The sequence below is a fragment of the Oppia nitens genome, unplaced genomic scaffold (genome assembly GCF_028296485.1).
Source record: "Oppia nitens isolate AA-2021 unplaced genomic scaffold, nextdenovo-longstitch-racon4-pilon3 scaffold21_pilon_pilon_pilon, whole genome shotgun sequence".
Taxonomy (NCBI): Eukaryota; Metazoa; Arthropoda; class Arachnida; order Sarcoptiformes; family Oppiidae; genus Oppia; species Oppia nitens.
In genome coordinates, this window is record NW_026533201.1 from 932,535 (window position 1) to 956,553 (window position 24,019).

At 25.0% G+C, this 24,019-nt stretch overlaps 6 protein-coding genes across 8 annotated transcripts in view; 2 read left to right on the forward strand and 4 right to left on the reverse strand.

Moving 5' to 3' along the window:
• LOC128953296 (uncharacterized) overlaps positions 1 to 24,019 on the forward strand; it is a 388,095-nt gene that overhangs the window by 147,512 nt on the left and 216,564 nt on the right. The window lies entirely within an intron of this gene.
• Positions 7,863 to 8,971, forward strand: LOC128953394 (uncharacterized). Its single transcript, XM_054298879.1, has 2 exons — positions 7,863 to 7,904; positions 7,983 to 8,971. The coding sequence occupies exon 2, from the start codon at positions 8,093 to 8,095 to the stop codon at positions 8,969 to 8,971; it is 879 nt and encodes a 292-aa protein (XP_054154854.1). The 5' UTR covers positions 7,863 to 7,904; positions 7,983 to 8,092.
• Positions 10,007 to 11,294, reverse strand: LOC128953282 (C-type mannose receptor 2-like). The gene is made up of 3 exons (XM_054298762.1): positions 11,248 to 11,294; positions 10,618 to 11,167; positions 10,007 to 10,510 (listed from the first exon to the last, which is right to left on the reverse strand). The coding sequence occupies exons 1-3, from the start codon at positions 11,282 to 11,284 to the stop codon at positions 10,030 to 10,032; spliced, it is 1,068 nt and encodes a 355-aa protein (XP_054154737.1). The 5' UTR covers positions 11,285 to 11,294; the 3' UTR covers positions 10,007 to 10,029.
• On the reverse strand, positions 13,089 to 14,333 carry LOC128953280 (uncharacterized). Its single transcript, XM_054298761.1, has 2 exons — positions 14,286 to 14,333; positions 13,089 to 14,210 (listed from the first exon to the last, which is right to left on the reverse strand). Exons 1-2 carry the CDS (start codon positions 14,326 to 14,328, stop codon positions 13,093 to 13,095), a joined length of 1,161 nt encoding a protein of 386 aa, XP_054154736.1. The 5' UTR covers positions 14,329 to 14,333; the 3' UTR covers positions 13,089 to 13,092.
• Positions 17,339 to 18,453, reverse strand: LOC128953395 (uncharacterized). The gene is made up of 2 exons (XM_054298880.1): positions 18,398 to 18,453; positions 17,339 to 18,330 (listed from the first exon to the last, which is right to left on the reverse strand). Exons 1-2 carry the CDS (start codon positions 18,432 to 18,434, stop codon positions 17,339 to 17,341), a joined length of 1,029 nt encoding a protein of 342 aa, XP_054154855.1. The 5' UTR covers positions 18,435 to 18,453.
• On the reverse strand, positions 20,648 to 21,724 carry LOC128953287 (uncharacterized). The gene is made up of 2 exons (XM_054298769.1): positions 21,665 to 21,724; positions 20,648 to 21,597 (listed from the first exon to the last, which is right to left on the reverse strand). Exons 1-2 carry the CDS (start codon positions 21,699 to 21,701, stop codon positions 20,654 to 20,656), a joined length of 981 nt encoding a protein of 326 aa, XP_054154744.1. The 5' UTR covers positions 21,702 to 21,724; the 3' UTR covers positions 20,648 to 20,653.

The following is a 24,019-nucleotide window of genomic DNA, read 5'->3' on the forward strand; positions in this document are numbered from 1 at the left end:
TTTAGTGGGAATTTAGTGGGAATTTAGTGGGAATAGTGGGAATTTAGTGGGAATTTAGTGGGAATTTAGTGGGAATTTAGTGGGAATTTAGTGGGAATTTAGTGGGAATTTAGTGGGAATTTATTGGGAATTTATTGGGAATTTATTGGGAATTTATTGGGAATTTATTGGGAATTTATTGGGAATTTATTGGGAATTTATTGGGAATTTATTGGGAATTTATTGGGAATTTATTGGGAATTTTATGGGAATTTAGTGGGAATTTACATAAATTTGCAAAAATAGTTTTTTCACTCCCCCTTTTTGAGATTTTTGACATTTTAACCCCCCCGCCCCCTATACCCCACACTAAGATCGAAAACTTACGCAACTTTTATGTTATATATAGTATTATATGTGTATGTATTACCTGCCGATACTATGACCTCCCTGTTSGCCATWACCTTATGTTGAACCGATTCTTTGACAAATTCAACTCCCTGTGCTCGAGGTGGTAGTCCACTGTTGTTGTTGTTGTTGTTACGTGTGATTATTATTTTGGATACCTGAGCTCCGGTAACAATAGTCAATTGGGGACACAAACCACTTTCCAAATARGCATTCAAAGTCGATGATCGCAAACCCCGGGCATTAGTCGACTGTACAATTGTAAACCCTGTCTGATTTGGGCCATTAATATCCGTATAGTCCAGTCCCCAGTCACGGGCAGCAGCTTCGGCTAGTCTATGAAATAGTTGATTGGGTTTGGCCGGTGTKGACACACCTACCGGTCCCTGTCGTCCGTGATACTGATCGCTAACCCGGGGGTCGGTATTGTTTTCCATTAGTTTAAATACTGGCAAAACACTYGCGTAATCCCAACCAATGGCACCGTATTTTGAGGCAATCATATCATAGTATTGGCGATTACCTCTAAAAAATAAATAATAAAATATTTTTTTATATTTGAATAATCTTTAAATAATTTTTWTATTTAGTAACTTATAATTAATTATAATTATTTTTAAATAATAAATATTATTATTATTATTATTATTATTATATTATCAATAATTACAATTGTCTAATACATTACTACATTATATTACTATAATATTAATAATAATATATAACTGTATTATTATTAATACTAATTATTTTTATTATTATTGAAATATTTGGAAAAATAATTTAAATATTTATTAATTATTTATATAATAATAATAATTTTATTATTATTTTTAATAAATAATTTAATATAAAACATACACATATGTATGATATATTAATATATATACTGATATATATATACCTATTATAGACCATWCCGTTAACAGTAGAGCCACCACCTAAACCATGACCTTTCAGTTCAACAATGGTTTTGTTTGGATAGGACTGACCGGCATTGGGCTGTGGCTGTAGGTTGTATCGGCGATATTGACTTAACTGTAACGATGAATAACGGGATCCAAACGCCAGTCCCGGCACATCATCTAACAGTGCATTAGACGGACCGCCCGATTCAAGCAACAGTACATCCCAACCCCATTGCGATAGACGACAGCTGACAATAGCACCGGCACTGCCGCCGCCGACTACTATATAATCGTATCGGGGTTTCGGTGATAATGGTGTCCGATAGGCCAGTTGGTTGTGCTGGAGCTGCCTGTGCCATATAATTGTAAATACTAAATATGTTTTTGTTAATAGCATTTACTGTAAAATTATTATTATTATTACAAAATATTCACTATATATATACTGTTTATATATTATTTCGTTTATGTATATATTTATACAATATATATAAAACTAGATAAACATAAAGATAATTAATTTTTTTTATTAATTTATAAATTTTCAATACAAAAAAATAAATAAAAATAATTATTATAATTGCTATAATAATATTTATTTAAAAAATAATCTTAGTATTATTTATAATAATATTTAATTATTAAATAAAAAATAAACATTGAATTTAAAAAAAAAAAATTATTTTTAACATTTTTATTTTTATTTATGTCAAAATATTTATAATGTTTGTTGATAACATGTGTGTATTCAATATTTATTTTATTTTTAGTCTAAACTAAATAATAAATTTATATAAATTAAAATATTAATACTTTAATATAAAATTAATTATTTAATGTAATTTTTTTTTAAAATCAAAATAAATAATATTATTTGTTATCTAATATTTTTTTTCATTTTAATCATAATTTATTGATTATGATTATTATTATAATTATCTATTGATTATTATTATAATTATCTATTGATTATTATTATCTATTGACTATTATTATTATTATCTATTTATTATTATTATCTATTTATTATTATTATATATTTATTATTATTATCTATTTATTATTATTATTATTATTATTATTATTATTATTATTATTATTATTATTATTATTATTATTATTATTATTATTATTATTATTATTATTATTATTATTATTATTATTATTATTATTATTATTATTATTATTATTATTATTATTATTATTATTATTATTATTATTATTATTATTATTATTATTATTATTATTATTATTATTATTATTATTATTATTATTATTATTATTATTATTATTATTATTATTATTATTATTATAAAACATTGTAAATATTTATTAATTATTTATATTATTATTATTATTTTTAATACATAACTTAATATAAAATATATACACAGTATATATATGATATATATATTTACTGTATATACAATATATATACCTATTATAGACCATACCGTTAACAGTAGAGCCACCACCTAAACCATGACCTTTCAGTTCAACAATGGTTTTGTTTGGATAGGACTGACCGGCATTGGGCTGTGGCTGCAGATTGTATCGGCGATATTGGCTTAACTGTAACGATGAATAACGGGATCCAAACGCCAGTCCCGGCACATCATCTAACAGTGCATTAGATGGACCGCCCGATTCAAGCAACAGTACATCCCAACCCCATTGCGATAGACGACAGCTGACTATAGCACCGGCACTGCCGGCACCGACTACTATGTAATCGTATGAGGGTTTCGGTGGTAATGGTGTCCGATAGGCCAGTTGGTTGTGCTGGAGCTGCCTGTGCCATATAATTGTAAATACTAAATATGTTTTTGTTAATAGCATTTACTGTAAAATTATTATTACAAAATATTCACTATATATATATACTGTTTATATATTATTCCGTTTATGTATATATTTATACAATATATATAAAACTAGATAAACATAAAGATAATTAATTTTTTTTATTAATTTATAAATTTTCAATACAAAAAAATAAATAAAAATAATTATTATAATTGCTATAATAATATTTATTTAAAAAATAATCTTAGTATTATTTATAATAATATTTAATTATTAAATAAAAAATAAACATTGAATTTAAAAAAAAAAAATTATTTTTAACATTTTTATTTTTATTTATGTCAAAATATTTATAATGTTTGTTGATAACATGTGTGTATTCAATATTTATTTTATTTTAGTCTAAACTAAATAATAAATTTATATAAATTAAAATATTAATACTTTAATWTAAAATTAATTATTTAATGTAATTTTTTWWAAAATCAAAATAAATAATATTATTTGTTATCTAATATATATTTTTTATTTAATAATAATTTATTGATTATTATTATTAGTATTATCTATTGATTATTATTATTATTATTATTATTATCTATTTATTTATTGATTATTATTATTATCTTCATGTATGAATCGGGCGCCCATCTCCCCGGCCAACATTGCCGCCGCATTTGGATTGGCATTGACTATCTCGGGATAGACGGACGAGTCGACAACACGCAACCCTTGGACACCTTTGACACGCAATCGCGGGTCGACTACAGTATCCCTACGCTGGGGGTCACCCATACGACAGGTACCCATCGGATGAAATTGATTGCCAGCCCATTGTTCAATCAGACAGTCAATATAGCTCAGGCACTGATAGACAGGCAAACCATCACTATCTGGTGGGGAACAGTACTGACAGGGAGGTATGGGTACTCTAGGAAGTCTAACATACTGTCCAAAACTAGTAGTCTCAATAAAACGATAGGTTTCCATCAATGCCTCCCTAAGCTTGAGTCGATCCCGATTATCGGATAGAAATCTAGGATCAATTACCGGTTGATCCCATATACTACCCGACCTGAGTCTAACTGTACCCGTACTACTAGCCCGGACTACGGTTGGCCTAACTTCCATAAAATCGGTAGTTCCCAGTTCATCGATATAATCAATGAATTGTTGATATGTTTGACTACTAATACTACTGTCCACTGATGATGGTATATAACCTGAGATAACTGGTTGACTACCATTGTTGACTGTATAGGAAAATATATAGATATCCGGATAGTCGGGTGAATCGGTATTGTTTTGGCTGGACAGGTATAATAGTGTATAGGGTGCCTGTGCTAGGTTATCGGTATCCATACGCGGTTGCCACGGGTTGACCAGGCCCGGGTAACGTACGGGAAATTCCAAGACAACGTTCAAATGGTCGCGATAGTTTGACCCGACACCTGGTAGATCGGCATATATTTCGGTAATACCCGTATCCCGTAAGTGTTGGACGGGACCGATACCCGACAACATTAGCAACTGTGGGTTTAGTATTGGTCCTGAAAAATAAATATTATACCCTATTATTGGTTGTATATGTAATTTTATACTGTATTACCTGCCGATACTATAACTTCACGTTTAGCCCATACCCGGTAGGTATGATTAAACTTAATAAATTCGACTCCCTGTGCCCGGGGTATACCATCATCATCATTACGTTTGATTAGAATTTTAGATACCAGTGCCCGGGTAACAATAGTCAACTGGGGACATAGACCACTTTCTAAATAGGCATTATTAGTCGATGCCCGTATACCCCCGGCAATAGTCGACTGTGCAATTGTAAACCCAGTCTGATTTGGACCATTGAAATCATTGGTTTGGTGACCCCATTCCAGRGCAGCCTGGGCTTGTTTTTCATATAGCGGTAACACCCGGCTGGCTGTCGATACACCTAACGGTCCTTCTCGGCCGTGATATTCATCCATAACCCGGGGGTCGGTATTGTTTTCCATTTGTTTAAATACTGGCAAAACACTCGCGTAATCCCAACCAATGGCACCGTATTTTGAGGCAATTGTATCATAAAATTTACTATTACCTCTAGTGTCAAACAAAATAAATAATAATAAATATTGAATTATTATTATTATTAATAATTAAAATATTAGGTTAGGTTAGGTTAGGTTAGGTTATTATAAAAATAATAATATTGTAGATATGTATATTACAGTAAAAAGTTTATACAAATAATAATATTTTTAATTATTTATACTAATAATTAATAAGAAAACTTATTATTATTATTTTTAATAATCTTGATTAAAATTATTATAATATTGTATTACTATAATTATTTATAAACTTTATATTAAGTTATTTATAATACTAATAATATTATAAATTATTTAAATATTCTAATTATTGTTATGATTATTACTAACAAAATAATTAAATTAAATACCTATTATATACCATTCCGTTTAGTGTCGATCCGCCACCCAATACATGGCTATGTATTTGATATTCACTGCCAGTACTACTGTCCAAAAACGACTTTCCCGTAAACAGCTGTGGCTCTAACTGRTAAAACCTATAGCTATCCATATGATGGGCCATAAAATACAAGCCTAGTATTGGGATATCATCGTACAGGGCATCGGTACCGCCGCCCGCTTCCAACAGCAGGACATCGGCACCCCATTGACTTAGACGACAGCTGACAATAGCACCGGCACTGCCGCCGCCGACTACTATATAATCGTATTGGGGTTTCGGTGGTAATGGTGTACGATTGGCCAGTTGGTTGTGCTGGAGCTGCCGGTGCCTGATAACAGCGTATACTAAATACAATTTTGTTAATATAGTTAACGATAACATTATTAATATTATTTTATTATTATTATTTAATAATATAATTATTATTTAATTATTATTATTTAATAATATAATTATTATTTATTGTAATTATTATTATTAATAATATTGCTATTATTTAATTATTATTATTAATAATATTGTTATTATTTAATTATTATTATTAATAATATTGTTATTCTTTAATTATTATTATTATTATTAATACTATTATTTATTATATATAAAATAAAATTCAGAAATATCTAATTGTTAAAAATTTTATATTTATTATTTTTTAACAATTTTATTTTACTGTTTATGTATGTTAACTATTTTTTAAAAATATGCAGTTATTTATTATAGATTTTTTGTGTTTGTATATTATTTTTACTAGTAATCATGCAATGAATATACAAAATATATWTATATATTTACAAAATTATATGTATATAYATTGTACAGTATATTATACAATGTTTTGTTTAAATTTTTATAAAAAAAATATTTTAAATAATATTTTTTTATTTACAAATAAAAATTTATAATAAATCTAATAATTATTATTTTTCAATTATTATATATAACAAATATAATAATTGTAATTAAAAAAAATCTAATTAATAAATATTAAAAAAATAGATAAACATTTTTGTTATAATTTTTTATCATAATTGTTACAACATAACAACAAAAATAATATAAATAATTAAAATTTATTTATAATTATTTATTTATTTATAAAATTTATTTGAATTTAATATAATAGTTTATAGTTTATAATGCGTTTAAATATTTTTTGAGGACTATTTATTTATTTATTTTTTGTATCTAAATTTTCTATATATATATATATTTTATCAATTTTCAAAAATAATACAAATAATTTTTCACCCAGATAACTTAMTGGGTATCAATTGCTTTCAATTGATTACGTTTTATTATACATGCAATATCTAACCATTTATCACCATCCCCTTGTTATATGCTTTTTTAAATAAATAATCTTGCTCAAAATATTTGTCTAGTAAAATTAAAATTATTTATTAAACTTATTTATTTATWTATATATATTGTTAAAAATAAACTTTTTTAAAAAAAATATAATACCTTTTAAATATAAAATTAATTTATAATAATAATTAAAATGTCAAACATAAGYATTGAAATCAAAAGTCAAGTATTGTTAWACTGTTTTTGTTAAACTGATAATTAATAAATAAAAACAAATTAATTAGTAATTTATTATTTTTAAAWATTTTAAATATTTAATWATATTTTTTRAGTAATATTAAGTTATTATTTATTTTTTTTTGTTAATAACATATAATTTTAAAATTATCTATATATACTAGTTATATTATATATTTTAACTGCTAAATTAAAAAACTACAATTTAAAGTATTTAGTAATAATTTTATTAAAGTAAATATTTATCTATTTATCAAATCTAATACTAAGTAATTATTATTATTATTATTATAGTTTTAAAAATATTAATTTGTACTTAATCTAATAAATTAGTTGATTTTTGTTTTTTTTTTTTGTTTTATAGCTTTTCAATAGCAATATGTAATAAATATTAAATATTAAAAGTAGGTTATAATGGAAAAAARCTAACAATCTTAATGTTATTGACATTTAATAAAAAAATTAAAAAATATATTAAAGTGCTATTAAAGTATTGCACGAAATTATATATAAAAATAGTAATTTTAATTTTAATTAATATATTAATAGATAGTATTTAGGTTATAAATACAATAAMAAAAATATTWTAAATATATAAATTACTTAGTTCAATTTATTTTTTTTAGTTTTAGTAATTTAATAATAAATTTATAGATATAACTAGTAATTAAAAATTAAAATAAATTAATAAAYAAATATATTAATTTGCTTTATAAACTATGAAAATATCAATAATTTTTTTATTCCTAATATTTGGAAATTGTAAGTATATATAAAATATTTAAATATATATTATTCTAAAATTTAATTAATGAAATTAATTATTTAAAAAAAATATAGATAATTATATTGAATGTGCGGACAAATGTCCGGCCGGTTGGGACAGATATGATCCACAACTAAAATGTCTGAAAATAATACCGGATTCACTGGAAACATATGGCAATGCTATGGATATGTGTGCAAAGCTGGCACCGGGAGGTGGAGAATCAACATTGTTGACAATACATTCACCAGAGGAACAGTACTATTTGACTAACTATCTATTCCAGCAACATAAACTAGTTAATTCAATATGGTTGGGTGCTAAAATTAAACAACAATTAATGACCTGGATGGATAATACAAATGTTACCTATACTAATTGGTTAGCGGGTAGACCGGAAAACACTACAACAATTGATTGTCTGGAAATACAATCGGAACCAATTAGTGACCAAGGTAAATGGTACGATACTGTTTGCAATAAACGTAACCAGGTAGTTTGTCAACTACAACAATCGATACCAGTGGCTGAATTGGAAAAATTAATATTAGAAACTAGAAAATATGCCCAAAATTTGGAAATTAAATTTATCAAACAAATTAATCAATTAGACAGTAAACTAGTTGAACAACAATTAAAATTAGCTAAACAAACCGAGGAACTAGATCAGTTAGTTAAAAATCCCATACCCATTGGCTACATATACGTACAACTATCGGGTCAACCCCAGCCCCAGGATCTATGGCCACAATCATCGGTTAAATGGCTGGACGTAACCACCGATTACGCGGGATTATTTTTCCGGGCCGAAGGTCAAGGTTCCGAACCGTTTGGTCAGATACAAGCGGCCAATTCCACGCGATTGTCGACAATCCGATCGTGGTCATGTTATACGCCTGACCATGGTACATATTGTGAAAACTATACAACCGAAATCAATGAAACCGGTTGGAGTCAGGAATTTATACGAAAAGATTTTTCCAATGATATGTATTTCTATATGACTTCCGGTGAAAATAGGCCCCGAAATCAAGCTATCCGTATATTCAAACGTATTGCGTAATAATAATAATATTAATAATAATAATAATAATAAAAATAATTATAATAAATATTTTTTTGTATTATTTAATTAAATAAATTAAAAAAATTCTATTAATAAATTGATATTATTTTATTAATCCAATTTTTTCACTATTTATTATTACTGTTATTATAATTATATTATTATTTTATTTTTGTTTTTTTTAAATAATTTTTTAATTAAATGTTTTTTTGTATTAAATAACAAAATAAAACTAAGTGCAAATATAATTTTTGAAAAATATTTTAATCTAATAACAAATAACATAACAATTTAGTTTATATCTATTATTATTAATAATAATTATCTTGAAAATTTATATTAATATGTATTATATATTATATATTAATACTAAATAATTGAAATAATATATTTTTTTATACAAATAACTATAAAATACAATACAAAATATAATATATATTAATATATTGTTAAGCAATTAATGTCTAGACAGTTATCAGAGATATTATAACTGTAATCAATAAACAAAAATTATTTCCTAGATTTTTAATACATTAATCCCTAAACATTTAATGTTAAACATGTAATTTAATTCAATGAATAATAATAATAATTAAATAATTAATTAAATAATTATTAAATAATTAATTAAATAATTATTAAAAATTAATTTAATAAAAAATATTATATGTATATAAAATACTGTATATGAATTTTTATTATTTAAAAATAATTATTTTATCATTTTCAAAAAAAAAAAAATTTTCTAACTAAATAATATTGAAATAGTAAATTAATAAATTAGTATTATTAATAATAATAATATGTAATTATTTAAAATAATGAAAATAATTATTAAAAAAATAAATAAAAATAATTAATAATAAAATAAATAAAGAAAACAAATATTTTAAAACAAAAAAATAATAAAAATTTTATTGATTCAATAATAATAATATAATTAAAATTTTAAATTAATAAATAATAGTTATTATTAATATTAAAAAAAAAATTTAATAATTTTCTACCCAACCCAACCCCAGCCAACCCTCCCTCCCCTCCCGCTTCTGTATTGTTCAAGCAATACGTTTGAATATACGGATGGCCTGATTTCGGGGCCGATTCTCACCGGAAGTCATATAGAAATACATATCGTTAGCAAAATCTTTGCGAACAATTTCCTGACTCCAACCGGTTTCAGCAATTTCGGTCGTATAGGTATCACATTGGCTACCATGGTCACCCGTATAGCATGACCATGTTCGGATAGTTGACAACCGGGTGGAATTGGCCGCCTGTATCTGACCAAACGGTGCCGAACCTTGGCCTTCGGCTCGGAAAAACAAACCCGCGTATTGGGCGGTAATATCTTGCCATTTAATTGGCGGCGGCCATAAATCGGCGGCTTTCAGTTGACCAGATAGTTGTACATAGATATAGCCTATGGGAACGGTAGTTGTAGATACTTGACCATGTTGTTGCTGTTCGAGGCTAGATAAATTATTTGCCAATTCATTGATTTGTTGTTGCAGGTTTTCCGTATAATTTTCTAACGACCTAATTAATTCAACAAGATATAATAATTAATAATAATTAATAATAATAATTAATAATAATTAATAATAATTAATAATAATAAAAATAATTAATAATAAATAAATGACCTAATTAATTGTTCAAGATCAACTGGTGTTGATGTTGGTGGTAGTGTTGGCGGTAGTGTTGGCGGTAGTGTTGGCGGTAGTGTTGGCGGTAGTGTTGGCGGTAGTGTTGGTGGCGGTAGTGTTTGTTTCAATTGGCAAACAACTTGATTATGTTTTAGACAATCAATATCATACCATTTACCCTGAATGGTTGGTTCGACATGTTGTTCCACACAGTCAACTGTATCAGAATTTTGCGGTTCACCCGGGTACCAATTGGTAAAGTTAACCGGACTATTATCTTGCCAGGTCATCTGATTGTTACTAAGTTTACCACCCAACCATATAGTATCGACTACACCATGTTGGACATATAGGTAGTTATTTAGGTAGTCCTGTTCCCCTCGGGAATGTATAGTCAATAGTGTTGATCCCGGAGCCAGTTTTCCGCACATTTCCACAGCTTTAGCATAGGTTACCAATGGATCTTCAATTATTTTCAAACATTTTAGTTGATCATCGTATACATCCCAACCGGCCGGACATTTATCGACCGATTCAATATAATTAACTAAAAATAAATTTTTTTAAAAAAAATTTAAGTAAAATTAAATTAATTAATTTTATTTTACATGTTTATAGTTTACTTACTAGTATACAGTACTATTAAAATCAATAGTGATTTCATAATGTATTTATTTTTTTAGTTAAATAATTAAATAAATAAATTGTTTTATTATATAAAATTTTTTATTTTATAAAACTATTATTTTACTAATTGTTTAAATTTCAACTATAATTACTGACTTTATATACTTTTTTAAAATTTATATAATTATTAACAAATATAATTATATTATAATTATCACTTATAATTATTATTACAAATGTTTGTTTTAATTATGATTTATATTTGTTATGACATTTTTAAAAATTTTATTAAAAATTACTTATCATATAAATAATATATTTTATATACGAGTCACTTATATGAAAATTTAATTTACAAACTAAATAATTAAAAATTAATTTATTAAAATCTAAATGTTATTGTTATAATTAAAAAATTGATTAACTAAAATTAACAAAAAAAAACAATGTACTAACTTATATATATATTTTAATTTATTTTTTTAAAATAAATTAAATTTGAATTAACAATTTACTTTAAACATAAGATTAGTATAATAAAAATAAAATAAAAAATAAAACATATTATAATTAATGAAATTTTCTTAAAACAATAAATATATTCATACAAAAAAAAAACAATTAAAAACTAAAGTCATAGTCTATATTGTTTGTCAATATTTTTGTAAAGTTAATAAAGTCTAGACAGTTAGATAAATAATAATAAATAGTAAACAGGGTAAAATTTTGCAATATAAATTATTTATTAATTATAATTTATTGTTTTATTTTAACAATTATTTAAAATAATTAGAGAAATAACTACCAAAAAAAATAGTCAAAAACTTAAATTTAATTAAAGAAAATATTTATCTATTTATCAAATCTAATACTAAGTAATTATTATTATTATTATTATTTTAAAAATATTAATTTTACTTAATCTAATAAATTAATAGATATTTTTGTTTTTTTCATAGCTTTTCAATAGCAATATGTAATAATAATAATAAAATATTAAAAGTAGATTTAAATGAAAAAAATATTTAAATAAAAAATTATAATAATAATTAACTTATCAATAAATATATTAGAATTAATTATCTAAATTAAAGTGCTATTCAGGTATTGAATAAAAATTTTAATAAATATATAGTAATTACTTTTTTAATTAAATTAGATAACATTTAGGTTATAAATACTAAAAATATTATAAATATAAATTACTTTCAAATTCAAATTTATTTTCAAAATAAAATTATTTAAAAATTACAAAAAAAAACAATAATAACAACAACAAACTTGTTATTTGAATTTATTTTGCTTAATACATTAATAATTAATTTATTATTTTCTAATATATGAAAACAATTTTTTTTATAAATTCAGTAAAAAATAGATATAGAATTATATTTAAAATTATATTAAACTGATTTTTTTTAAAAATTAAGAAATATCAATATACTTTATATATTAATATAACATACTAAATAGTATAAAACTATTTAAATAATAAAAAAAAATACTTCAACAACAATAACGACAACACATTTTTTTGATGCAAACATTTTTTTGTATTTTTTAAATTTATTTTTTGATTAATACATTAATAATAATTAATAATAAATAATAATAATTATTAATAATTAATAATAATTATTAATAATTATTAATAATTAATAATAATTATTAATAATTGATAATAATTAATAATAATTAATAATAATTAATAATAATTAATAATAATTAATAATAATTAATAATAATTAATAATAATTAATAATAATTAATAATAATTAATAATAATTAATAATAATTAATAATAATAATAATAATAATTAATTATTTTCAAATAAAACCTCTAATCTAAATACGTTTGAATATTCTGATGGCTGTATTTCGGGGCCTATTCTCACCGGAAGTCATATAGAAATACATATCATTGGAAAAATCTTTTCGTATAAATTCCTGACTCCAACCGCCGCCCGATTCTGGCATTTCGGTCATAAACCAATCGCATTCGCTACCATGGTCACCCGTATAGCATGATCTGGTCCGGATTGTCGACAATCTACTGGATTGGTTAGCCGCTTGTATCTGACCAAACGGTTCCGATCCTTGACCTTCGGCCCGGAAAAACAAACCCGCGTATTGATAGGTAATATCTTGCCATATAATACGTTGTTGTTGTTGTAGTTGTTGATCGTAGTACTGGTCAGGCCATAGTTGACCAGGTTCAATTTGGCCAGGTAATTGTATATAGATAAAACCTATAGGCGGTACTGATGATGAGGGAACGGTATATTTAGAAATTTTTTTGTCAAAATTATCTAGTCTAACTGATTGACTATCTAATTGAGCTTGTTGATTTTGTTGATTTTCATCTAGTTTCAATTGTAATTTACTTAATTCAGATTCTGTAAATTTTCTCAATTCAATTATTGATTTTTTCAAATCACTATCAATTGGTGGTGGTGTTGGTGGTGTAGGTGCTGGTGTAGGTGCTGGTGTAGGTGCTGGTGTAGGTGCTGGTGTTGGTGGCTCTACTAATTGCATCAATTGACAAACTACCTGGTTACGTTTATTGCAATTAGCATCGTACCATTTACCCTGGGTATGATCATCCGATTGTATTTCTACACATGTAATACTATTGCTGTTTTGTGGTCGACCATCTACCCAATTAGTATAGCTAACTGGGCTATTATCCAACCAGTGTAACACTTGTTGTCTAACCTGTCCACCTAACCATATTGAATTGACTAGTCCATGTTGATTGAATACATAGTTATTGAAATAGTCCTGTTCCTCCTGACTATGTATTGTCCATAGTGTTGATCCACCTCCCGGTGCCTGTTTTGCACACATATCTAAAGCGCTTGGATAGGTTGCAAACGAATCGGTTAGTATTTTCATACATTTTAGTTGCGGATCATATCTGTCCCAACCGGCCGGACATTTGTCCACACATTCAATATAATTAACTAATTAAAAAAAAAATTTTCAAAATTATTATTAATAAATAGTTTTAATAATTAGTTTATTACACCTATACTTACATGATATATACACACAAATTAATAAAATAATTAATAGATTCATATTTTCAACTTTTTTGTGAAAATAAATTATTAATTTATTTTTTAAAATATTAATGTTTTATTATATATATTAATATATTATTATTAATTTTATAGTAATTTTTACAATAGACTATGTTTAATATAATTATTAAATGTCAATTAATTATCAAATTAATTAATTATTAGTATTTTTTAAAAAAATAAAATTTAAACTTATTAAAATAATAAATATAATTGTTATTCAGAAACATTACATTTTGTTAAACTGCGCTATCATATTATTTTTTAACCAATAAAATATATATAGAGGTAACTTGTCTAGGTAGTTTTTTATATTTGTTATTGAATAAATATGTTTTTTTACAGCTTTGTCATAATTTATTAGTTTTTAGTAAAAATTACTTAATTTTTTAGTAAATTAATACATACAAATAATTTATTAAATATACAAAATTAAACAACTTTATAGCTATAATATTTATTTCAATTAGTACTTATAATAATATATTATAATTTTATTTAATAATAAGTATTTTGTACAACTTTACTGTATATGTTTTTTTTTTAAAATAATTATATTAGACATATTAAATATGATCTAAAAGATTTATCTATTAGAAAATGTTTAATTAATAAATTTTTTTTAAAAAATCATTAAAAATTACATAAATTACATTGTTTTATTAAGCTAAGCTTATGTTTAAAGTAAATTGTTAATTCAATTTTTTTTTAGAAAAAAATAAATAAATAATATATATAAATTAGTTTATTGTTTTAGTTAATCAATTTTATTATTTTTTAATAACAATTAGTTTAAGTTAATTAATTTTTATTACTGATTGTAAGTTTGTTAATTCAAATTTTTATAAGTGACTTGTATATAAAATATATTATTTATATGATAAGTAATTTTTAATAATTTGAGTTTTAATATTAAAAGTGTCACAACAAATATAAATCATAATTAAACAAACATTTTTTAATAATAATAATAATAATAATAGCTGTAATATGTTTATTAATAATAATTATATATATATATTTAAAGTATATAAACTCAATAATTAAAGTAGAAATTGATTAATTAGTAAAATAATAGTTTTACATCAAAAATTTTATATAAAAATTTATTTTATTTTTTTTAATAAAACATAATTAACTATATATAAAAAAATATGAACTCACTATTGATTTTAATGGTATTGTATACTTGTAAGTGTATAAACAAAACATGTATAATAAAATTATTTTCATTTAATAATTTAATTAAACTTTTTTTYAAAAAAAAATAATTTTTTAGTTAATTATATTGAATCGGTGGACAAATGTCCGGCCGGTTGGGATCAATACGATGGTCAACTAAAATGTCTGAAAATAATCGACGATCCATTGGTAATCTATGCCAGAGCTGAGGAAATGTGCGGAAAACTGGCTCCGGGATCAACACTATTGACTATACATTCCCGAGGGGAACAGGACTACCTAAATAACTACCTATATGTCCAGCATGGTGTAGTCGATACTATATGGTTGGGTGGTAAACTTATTAACAATAAGATGACCTGGCAAGATAATAGCCTGGTTAACTATACAAATTGGTTTCCAGGTGAACCACAAAATCCTAATACAGTTGACTGTGTGGAACAACATGTCGAACCAACCATTCAGGGTAAATGGTATGATATTGATTGTTTGAAACATAATCAAGTTGTTTGCCAATTGAAACAAACACTACCACCTCCACCAACACCAGCACCTACACAACCACCAACACCAGCACCTACACCACCACCAACACCATCACCACCAGTTGATAGCGATTTGAAAAAATCAATAATTGAATTGAGAAAATATACGGAATCTGAATTAAGTAAATTACAATGGAAACTAGATGAAAATTTCAATAGTCAACAAGCTCAATTAGATAGTCAATCAATTAGGCTAGATAATTTTGACAAAAAATTATCTAAATATACCGTTCCCTCATCATCATCATCATCAGCACCGCCACCTATAGGTTTTATCTATATACAACTAGCTGGCCAAATTGAACCTGGTCAACTATGGCCTGACTACTACTACTATGATAATCAACAACAACAACAACAACAACGTATTATATGGCAAGATATTACCCAACAATACGCGGGATTGTTTTTCCGGGCCGAAGGTCAAGGATCGGAACCGTTTGGCCAGATACAAGCGGCCAACTCGTCCAGTCGATTGTCGACAATACGATCAAGGTCATGTTATACGGGTAACCATGGTAGCGAATGCGATGAGTTTACAACGGAAATCCCGGAATCGGGTTGGAGTCCGGAATTTATACGAAAAGATTTCTCGAATGATATGTATTTCTATATGACTTCCGGTGAGAATCGGCCCCGAAATCAAGCCATCCGTATATTCAAACGTATTGTTTAAGAGGTTTTAATGTAAAATAATTATTTGATTAATTAATTAATGTATTAATAAAAAAATTAATTAAATAGTTTTATTTTGTTGTTTTAAATTAATTTACTTTTTTTTTGTTAAATTAAATAAATTTTTACTATATATTATACTGATATATAAATACTATAGATTATTATTATTATTATTATTGTTATATTATTACTACTAATTGTATAAATAAAAATATTTCTAATTTTTTTTTAATTTTATTATTAATTACTTAATTGTTTCTACTATTTTAAAATTAATAGTAACTTAAAAGTAAAAATATAATTATTTTATTTGCTATTATTTTCATAAATATTTTCATTATTATTTAATAATTTGAGATTAGTTAGAAAACTCATTTAAAAAAATACTGTTATACAATAATAATAATAATAATAATATATTTATTGATATAATTTTTTTTTGTTAATATTATTAATTATTAATAAAAATTTTACCAATAATTCAAATTAGTAATTATCAAATTTTATTATTCAAATCATTCAATATTTTTGAATACAATTCATACACAAAAATTACTTATAATATATTAATTAATTATTAATTATTATTATTATTATTATTATTTAAATACGTTTGAATATACGGATGGCTGTATTTCGGGGCCGATTCTCACCGGAAGTCATATAGAAATACATATCATTCGAGAAATCTTTTCGTATAAATTCCGGACTCCAACCCGATTCCGGGATTTCCGTTATAAAGTCATCGCATTCGCTACCATGGTTACCCGTATAGCATGACCTCGATCGGATTGTTGACAATTGACCGGACGAGTTAGCCGACTGTAGCTGACCAAACGGTGCCGAACCAGCGCCCAGTACCCGAAAAAACAATCCCTCATAATCGGCGGTAATTTCCTGCCATTTAACCGATTCGGCGGGCCATAATTGACTGGGCAATTGTTGTCCAGGTAACTGTACATAGATAAATCCCACGGGAACGGCAGTTACTACCCCTACCACAGCTAACTGTTTGTTAATATTTTGGTAATTAGTTTCAAGACCAAGTAGTTGTTGTTGTAGTTTCTCAGTATATAATTGTATTGCCTGGATCATTTTTAATAATTTAGCATTATCGGTATCATCATCAATTGGTGGTGCTAATTTTGGTAGCATCAATTGACAAACTACCTGGTTACGTTTATTACAATAGATATCATACCATTTACCCAGGGTAGTCGGCTCGGATTGTTGTTCAACACAATTAATTGTCGACTGGTGTGGTTGTTGTTGTTGTTGTGGACGACCCTGGAACCAATTAGTATAGCTAACTGGGCTATTATCTAGCCAGGTCAAATTGTTGTTACCCTGTACTACACCACCCAACCATATAGTATCGACTAATTTGTTGTCGACATATAGATATTGATTCATAAAGTCCTGTTCCCCGGCTGAATGTATTGTCAATAGGGTTGCATTCGGTGCCAACTTAGCACAGGTAGCCATTGAGTTGGTATAGGTTTGTAGTGAGTCGTCGACTATTTTCAAACATTTTCGCTGATCGTCATATGTGTCCCAATCGGCCGGACATTTGTCTTCACATTCAATATAATTAACTAAAAAAATTTAAATCAAATATAAAATAAAAATTTTAATAATTATTTTATTTTATATTTTACTTACAAATAATAATTACTAGTAATACAAATAGGAAATTCATATTTTTTTAAGTAATTATAATAATAATGTTTTTTATATTTCTAAAAAGTATTTAAAAAAAAATTATATTTTTAAATATATTAATTATTTTATCATTTAATTTTTTATATTTTATCATTATAAATTATGACTTTATATACTTTATTAATTATTTTTTAAAAATATTATTGACAACAAATTTTTTTTACATATCTGTAAAGTATATCAATATATTTACTGTATAATAATTAAGTAGCAATGTTATTAATCATCATCATCCAGGTCTATTATTTTTTTTTATTATTGTTTGTCTAGTTTATAATTTTATAGATTTAAAACATGTATTTTTGAACCAATTAATTATAATAAAGACGCATTCATTGATGAAAAAATAAATAAAAAAGTAAATTAATTGAAGATTAGTACAGTAGTTGTAGTAGTAGTAGTAGTGGTAGTGTATGATATCTCGGAGCCACATGTTAACCACGTTAGGCGTCGTTCACATATTACGTTCGCACTTTTTAAGAAATCTAGACCCCCTCCCTCTCCTATGTTCGCAACTGTTCGCATGTAGTCATTTAAAAAAATTACGTTCGCTTAACCCTAACCCCCCACAATATATAAGATATTATCTAAATGCGAACGTTCTTAAAGTCTTTACCCCTCCCCTCCCCCTTGTTTGCAAAAGTTCGCTTTGGCTAACCCCCCYCTCCCCTCAAGTGCGAACGTAATATGTGAACCACGCCTTATCATATTGTGTCTTACTGTGTGTGTGTGTGTGTGTGTGTGTGTGTGTGTGTGTGTGTGTGTGTGTGTTTATGTATGTGTGAGTATGTATATGTGTTTAAGTATGTATGTGTGTGTGTGTGTGTGTGTGTTTTTATGTATGTGTGAGTATGTATATGTGTTTAAGTATGTATGTGTGTGTGTGTGTGTGTGTTTTTTTATGTATGTGTGAGTATGTATATGTGTTTAAGTATGTATGTGTGTGTGTGTGTGTGTGTGTTTTTATGTATGTGTGAGTATGTATATGTGTTTAAGTATGTATGTGTGTGTGTGTGTTTGTGTATGTGTACTATAAATAGTACATTTTTATGATTAATATGTTATTATATACTGTATATACCAGTATATACCTGTCTAAACTGGCTAGACATTTAACTGGCAAAACAACAATAAATAAATAAATATTATTAGCACCCTGGTTGATTAATTGGACTATTAGTTTAACTAATACGTCCACAAAAAAAATTGTTTTGTTTTTTTTATCTAACGATAAATTATCATTAGGTGACCATGGTAGTCAATGTGACCCAGAAAAAATTGTTTTATGACCCAAATTTCAGAGACAGGGGATTCAGGGACTCAATACATACAAAAAAAAATCAAATAATATAATTTTTTTTATTTAAAAAAAACTTAATAACTAATTAATAATATAAAAAGTTATTACTTAATTTTTGACTAATATTAATGTTTGGTAATTATTTTTTATTTTTTTTAATATACTGTATTTGATGTTTATTGAAAAATTTTCAATAAATATTTATGGATTATACAAAAAAAAATAATAATTTCATAATTATTTTTATAACTAAATAATAAAATGTTTATCAATGTGTGTGTGTGTGTTTTTTTTGAAAAAATAACTACCATATTATATTATTTATTAATATATTTTTAAGGTAAATTAATTGTAAAATTAAATTATAATTATTTATATATCCATAATAATTTTCAATAATATTTTTTATGGGTAAAATATTAAACATGTATATTAATTTTATACTTTTTTTTATATGATTTATGATTTTTATTGTTTTTTATAATAGATTTTACATTTTTTCATATCGAAGTTTATGTACTTTAGTAGTACATGATATTGACTTAAATATATAAAATAGATTAATATAATATGAAAATTTTAATCTATTTTTAAAAAATAAAATAAAATACATTTAAACAAAATAATAATAATAATATTAAACTCAACATAATAAATGTAGAAAAATATATTAATATATTTTATATATTTAAGTCAATATCATGTACTACTAAAGTACATAAACTTCGATATGAAAAAATGTAAAGTTTACTTAAACAACAAAAATTTAAAAAAAAATTATTTTTATTTTTAATTATATTTAATAATTCTCAAAAATTATCAAAAAAAAACAGTAATAAAAATATTCAAAAAAAAATAACAATATTTCCAAACTAAAACTACTACCTACTCTACTATCAAGCAATACGTTTGTATATACGTATAGCTTGATTACGGGGCCGATTCTCGCCGGAAGTCATATACACATATAAGCCATTGTTAATAAAATTTTTCACCAAACCAACTGACCAACCGGACTCAGGTATCGAATAGACAGTATATTCACAGTCGCTGACTGTTCCCATACACGACTGTGTCTTAATAGCTGCCAATCGGCTAGAGTTCGACGCCTGTATCTGACCAAACGGGGCCGAATCGGAACCTTCGGCCCGAAAAAATAGACCCGAATAATCTGAGGTCACTTCTAGCCATTTAATTGTCGGTGATTGTGACCATAGTTGACTGGGTTCGGGTTGACCAGATAGTTGCACGTATATAAAACCAATGGGAACGGGATTGGCTACCAGATTATCCAATTCCACTTGTTGTCTAGCATTTTCATTTTTCAATATTTTAATTTGATCTTGTACGTATTTCCTAGTTTCTAATATTAACTTTTCCAAATCAATTACTGGTATCGATGATTGCATCATCAAATGACAAACTACCTGGTTACGTTTTGTACAATATATATCATACCATTTACCCTGGATAGTTGGCTCCGATTGTTGTTCAACACAATTAATTGTTGATTGTTGTTGTCTAGGACGACCCTCGAACCAATTAGTATAGCTAACTGGGCTATTATCTAGCCAGGTCATAATATTGTTACCTTGAACTACACCGCCCAACCATATAGTATCGACTAATTTGTTGTCGACATATAGATACCGATTCAAAAAGTCCTGTTCTCCCGATGAATGTATTGTCAATAGGGTTGCATTCGGTGCCAACTTAGCACAGGTAGCCATTGAATTGGTATAGGTTTGTAGTGAGTCGTCGACTATTTTCAAACATTTTCGCTGATCGTCATACGGGTCCCAATCGGCCGGACATTTGTCTTCACATTCAATCAAATTAACTAAAAAAAATTAAATCAAATATAAAATAATTATTTAAATAATTATTTTATTTTAGATTATACTTACAAAAAATAATTACTAGTAATATAAATAGGAAATTCATATTTTTCAAATAATAATAATGTTTTTTATATTAGTTAAAAGTCTTTTTTCTAAAAATGATATTGTTAATTTACTAATTATTTTATCATTTAATTTTAAATTTTATCACTATAAATTACGACTTTATATACTATATTAATTGCTAATTTWAAAAAAATAAATAGTATTGACAACAAAATTTTTAAACATATTATAAAACATTTACTATAAAAAAAAATTGTCAATCTAAATTTATTATTTCTATCTATTTTATCAATTATTAAACTTATTAAAATAATGAAATTTATAATTAATTAATTTATTGTTATTCAAACATTACATTTATTACAAACTGCACTATCATATTATTTTTACCTTAATAAGTATATAGAGGTAACTTGTCTAGGTAATTTTTTTTGTTATTGTTGAATAAACATGTTTTTACAGTTTTGTCATAATTAATTAGTTTTATTAAATTACTTATTTTTTTTAAATTACTAATTTTTATTAAATTACTAATTTTTATTAAATTACTAATTTTTTATTAAAAATTAAATTAATACATGAAAAATAATTTATTAAATATACATATTTAGTAATAACATATTTTGTTTTATAAGTTAAAAAAATATATCTATTAGTATTTGCTTGTTAATAAAATATTTTTTATTTAAAAAAAATTAATATATAAATTATTAACAACATCAACAATTTTAACATATATCAATATACAGTATTTACTGGTTATGTATCTAAGTTGCAATGTTATTAATCATCATCATCCAGGTCTATTATTATTATTTTTTTATTTTTTGTCTAGTTTATAATTATATAGACTAAAAACATGTATTTTTGAACCAATTAATTATATCAAAGACGCATTCATTGATGAAAAAAATAAAATAAATGAATTACTTCAAGATTAGTACAGTAGTAGTAGTAGTAGTAGTAGTAGTAGTAGTAGTAGTAGTAGTAGTAGTAGTAGTAGTAGTAGTAGTAGTAGTAGTAGTAGTAGTAGTAGTAGTAGTAGTAGTAGTAGTAGTGTATATSATATCCMGGAGCCACATGTTTACCACGTTATCATATTGTGTCTTACTGTGTGTGTGTGTGTGTATGTGTGTGTGTGTATGTGTGTGTGTGTATGTGTGTGTGTGTATGTGTGTGTGTGTATGTATGTGTGTGTATGTGTGTGTGTGTGTGTATGTGTGTGTGTGTATGTGTGTGTATGTATGTGTGTGTATGTATGTGTGTGTATGTATGTGTGTGTCTGTGTGTGTGTGTGTGTGTGTGTGTATGTATGTGTGTGTGTGTATATGTGTGTATGTATGTGTGTGTTTGTTTGTGTGTGTATGTGTGTATATGTGTGTTTGTATGTGTGTGTTTGTGTGTGTATGTGTGTGTATGTGTGTGTGTGTGTATGTGTGTGTRTGTATCTGTGTGTATGTATGTGTGTGTATGTGTGTGTGTGTGTGTATGTGTGTGTGTGTGTGTGTGTACTATAAATAGTACATTTTTATTATTAATCAGTTATTATATACTGTATATACCAGTATATACCTGTCTAAACTGGCTAAACATTTAACTGGCAAAACAACAAACAATAAATATTATAAGCACCCTGGTTGATTAATAGCTAGTTTAAATAATACGTCAACAAAAAACTTTTGTTTATTTTTTTAAAAAAATAAAATAAAAATAGTACTATCTGAAATGACTATCTAACAATATTACTAACATAGATTATCATTTTAAAAAATAAAATAAAATATCTAAGAAATAATTATGATTAATTATGACTAAGATTTTTTTTTTAAATATATTTTATTTTATACTTATTAAAGTTTAATAAAAATTTCAATAAATATTTATGGATTATTCCAAAAAAAAAATATAATAATTTCATAATTATTTTTATAACTAAATAAATAATAAATTGTTTATGTGTATGTGTTTTTTATGAAAAAATAACTACCATATTATATTATTTATTAATATATTTTTAAGGTAAATTAATTGTAAAATTGAATTATAAAAATTTATATATCCATAATAATATTTTTCAATAATATTTTTTATGGATAAAATATTAAACATGTATATTAATTTTATACTTTTTTATATGATTTATGATTTTTATTGTTTTAATAATAATTATTTGATTTTATATTTTTTATCAAAGTTTATGTAGTTTAGTAGTACATGATATTAACTTAAATATATAAAATAGATTAATATATTATAAAAATTTTAATCTATTTAAAAAATACATTAAAACTAAATAATAATAATAATATTAAACTCAACATAATAAATTTAGAAAAATATATTAAATACTAAAAC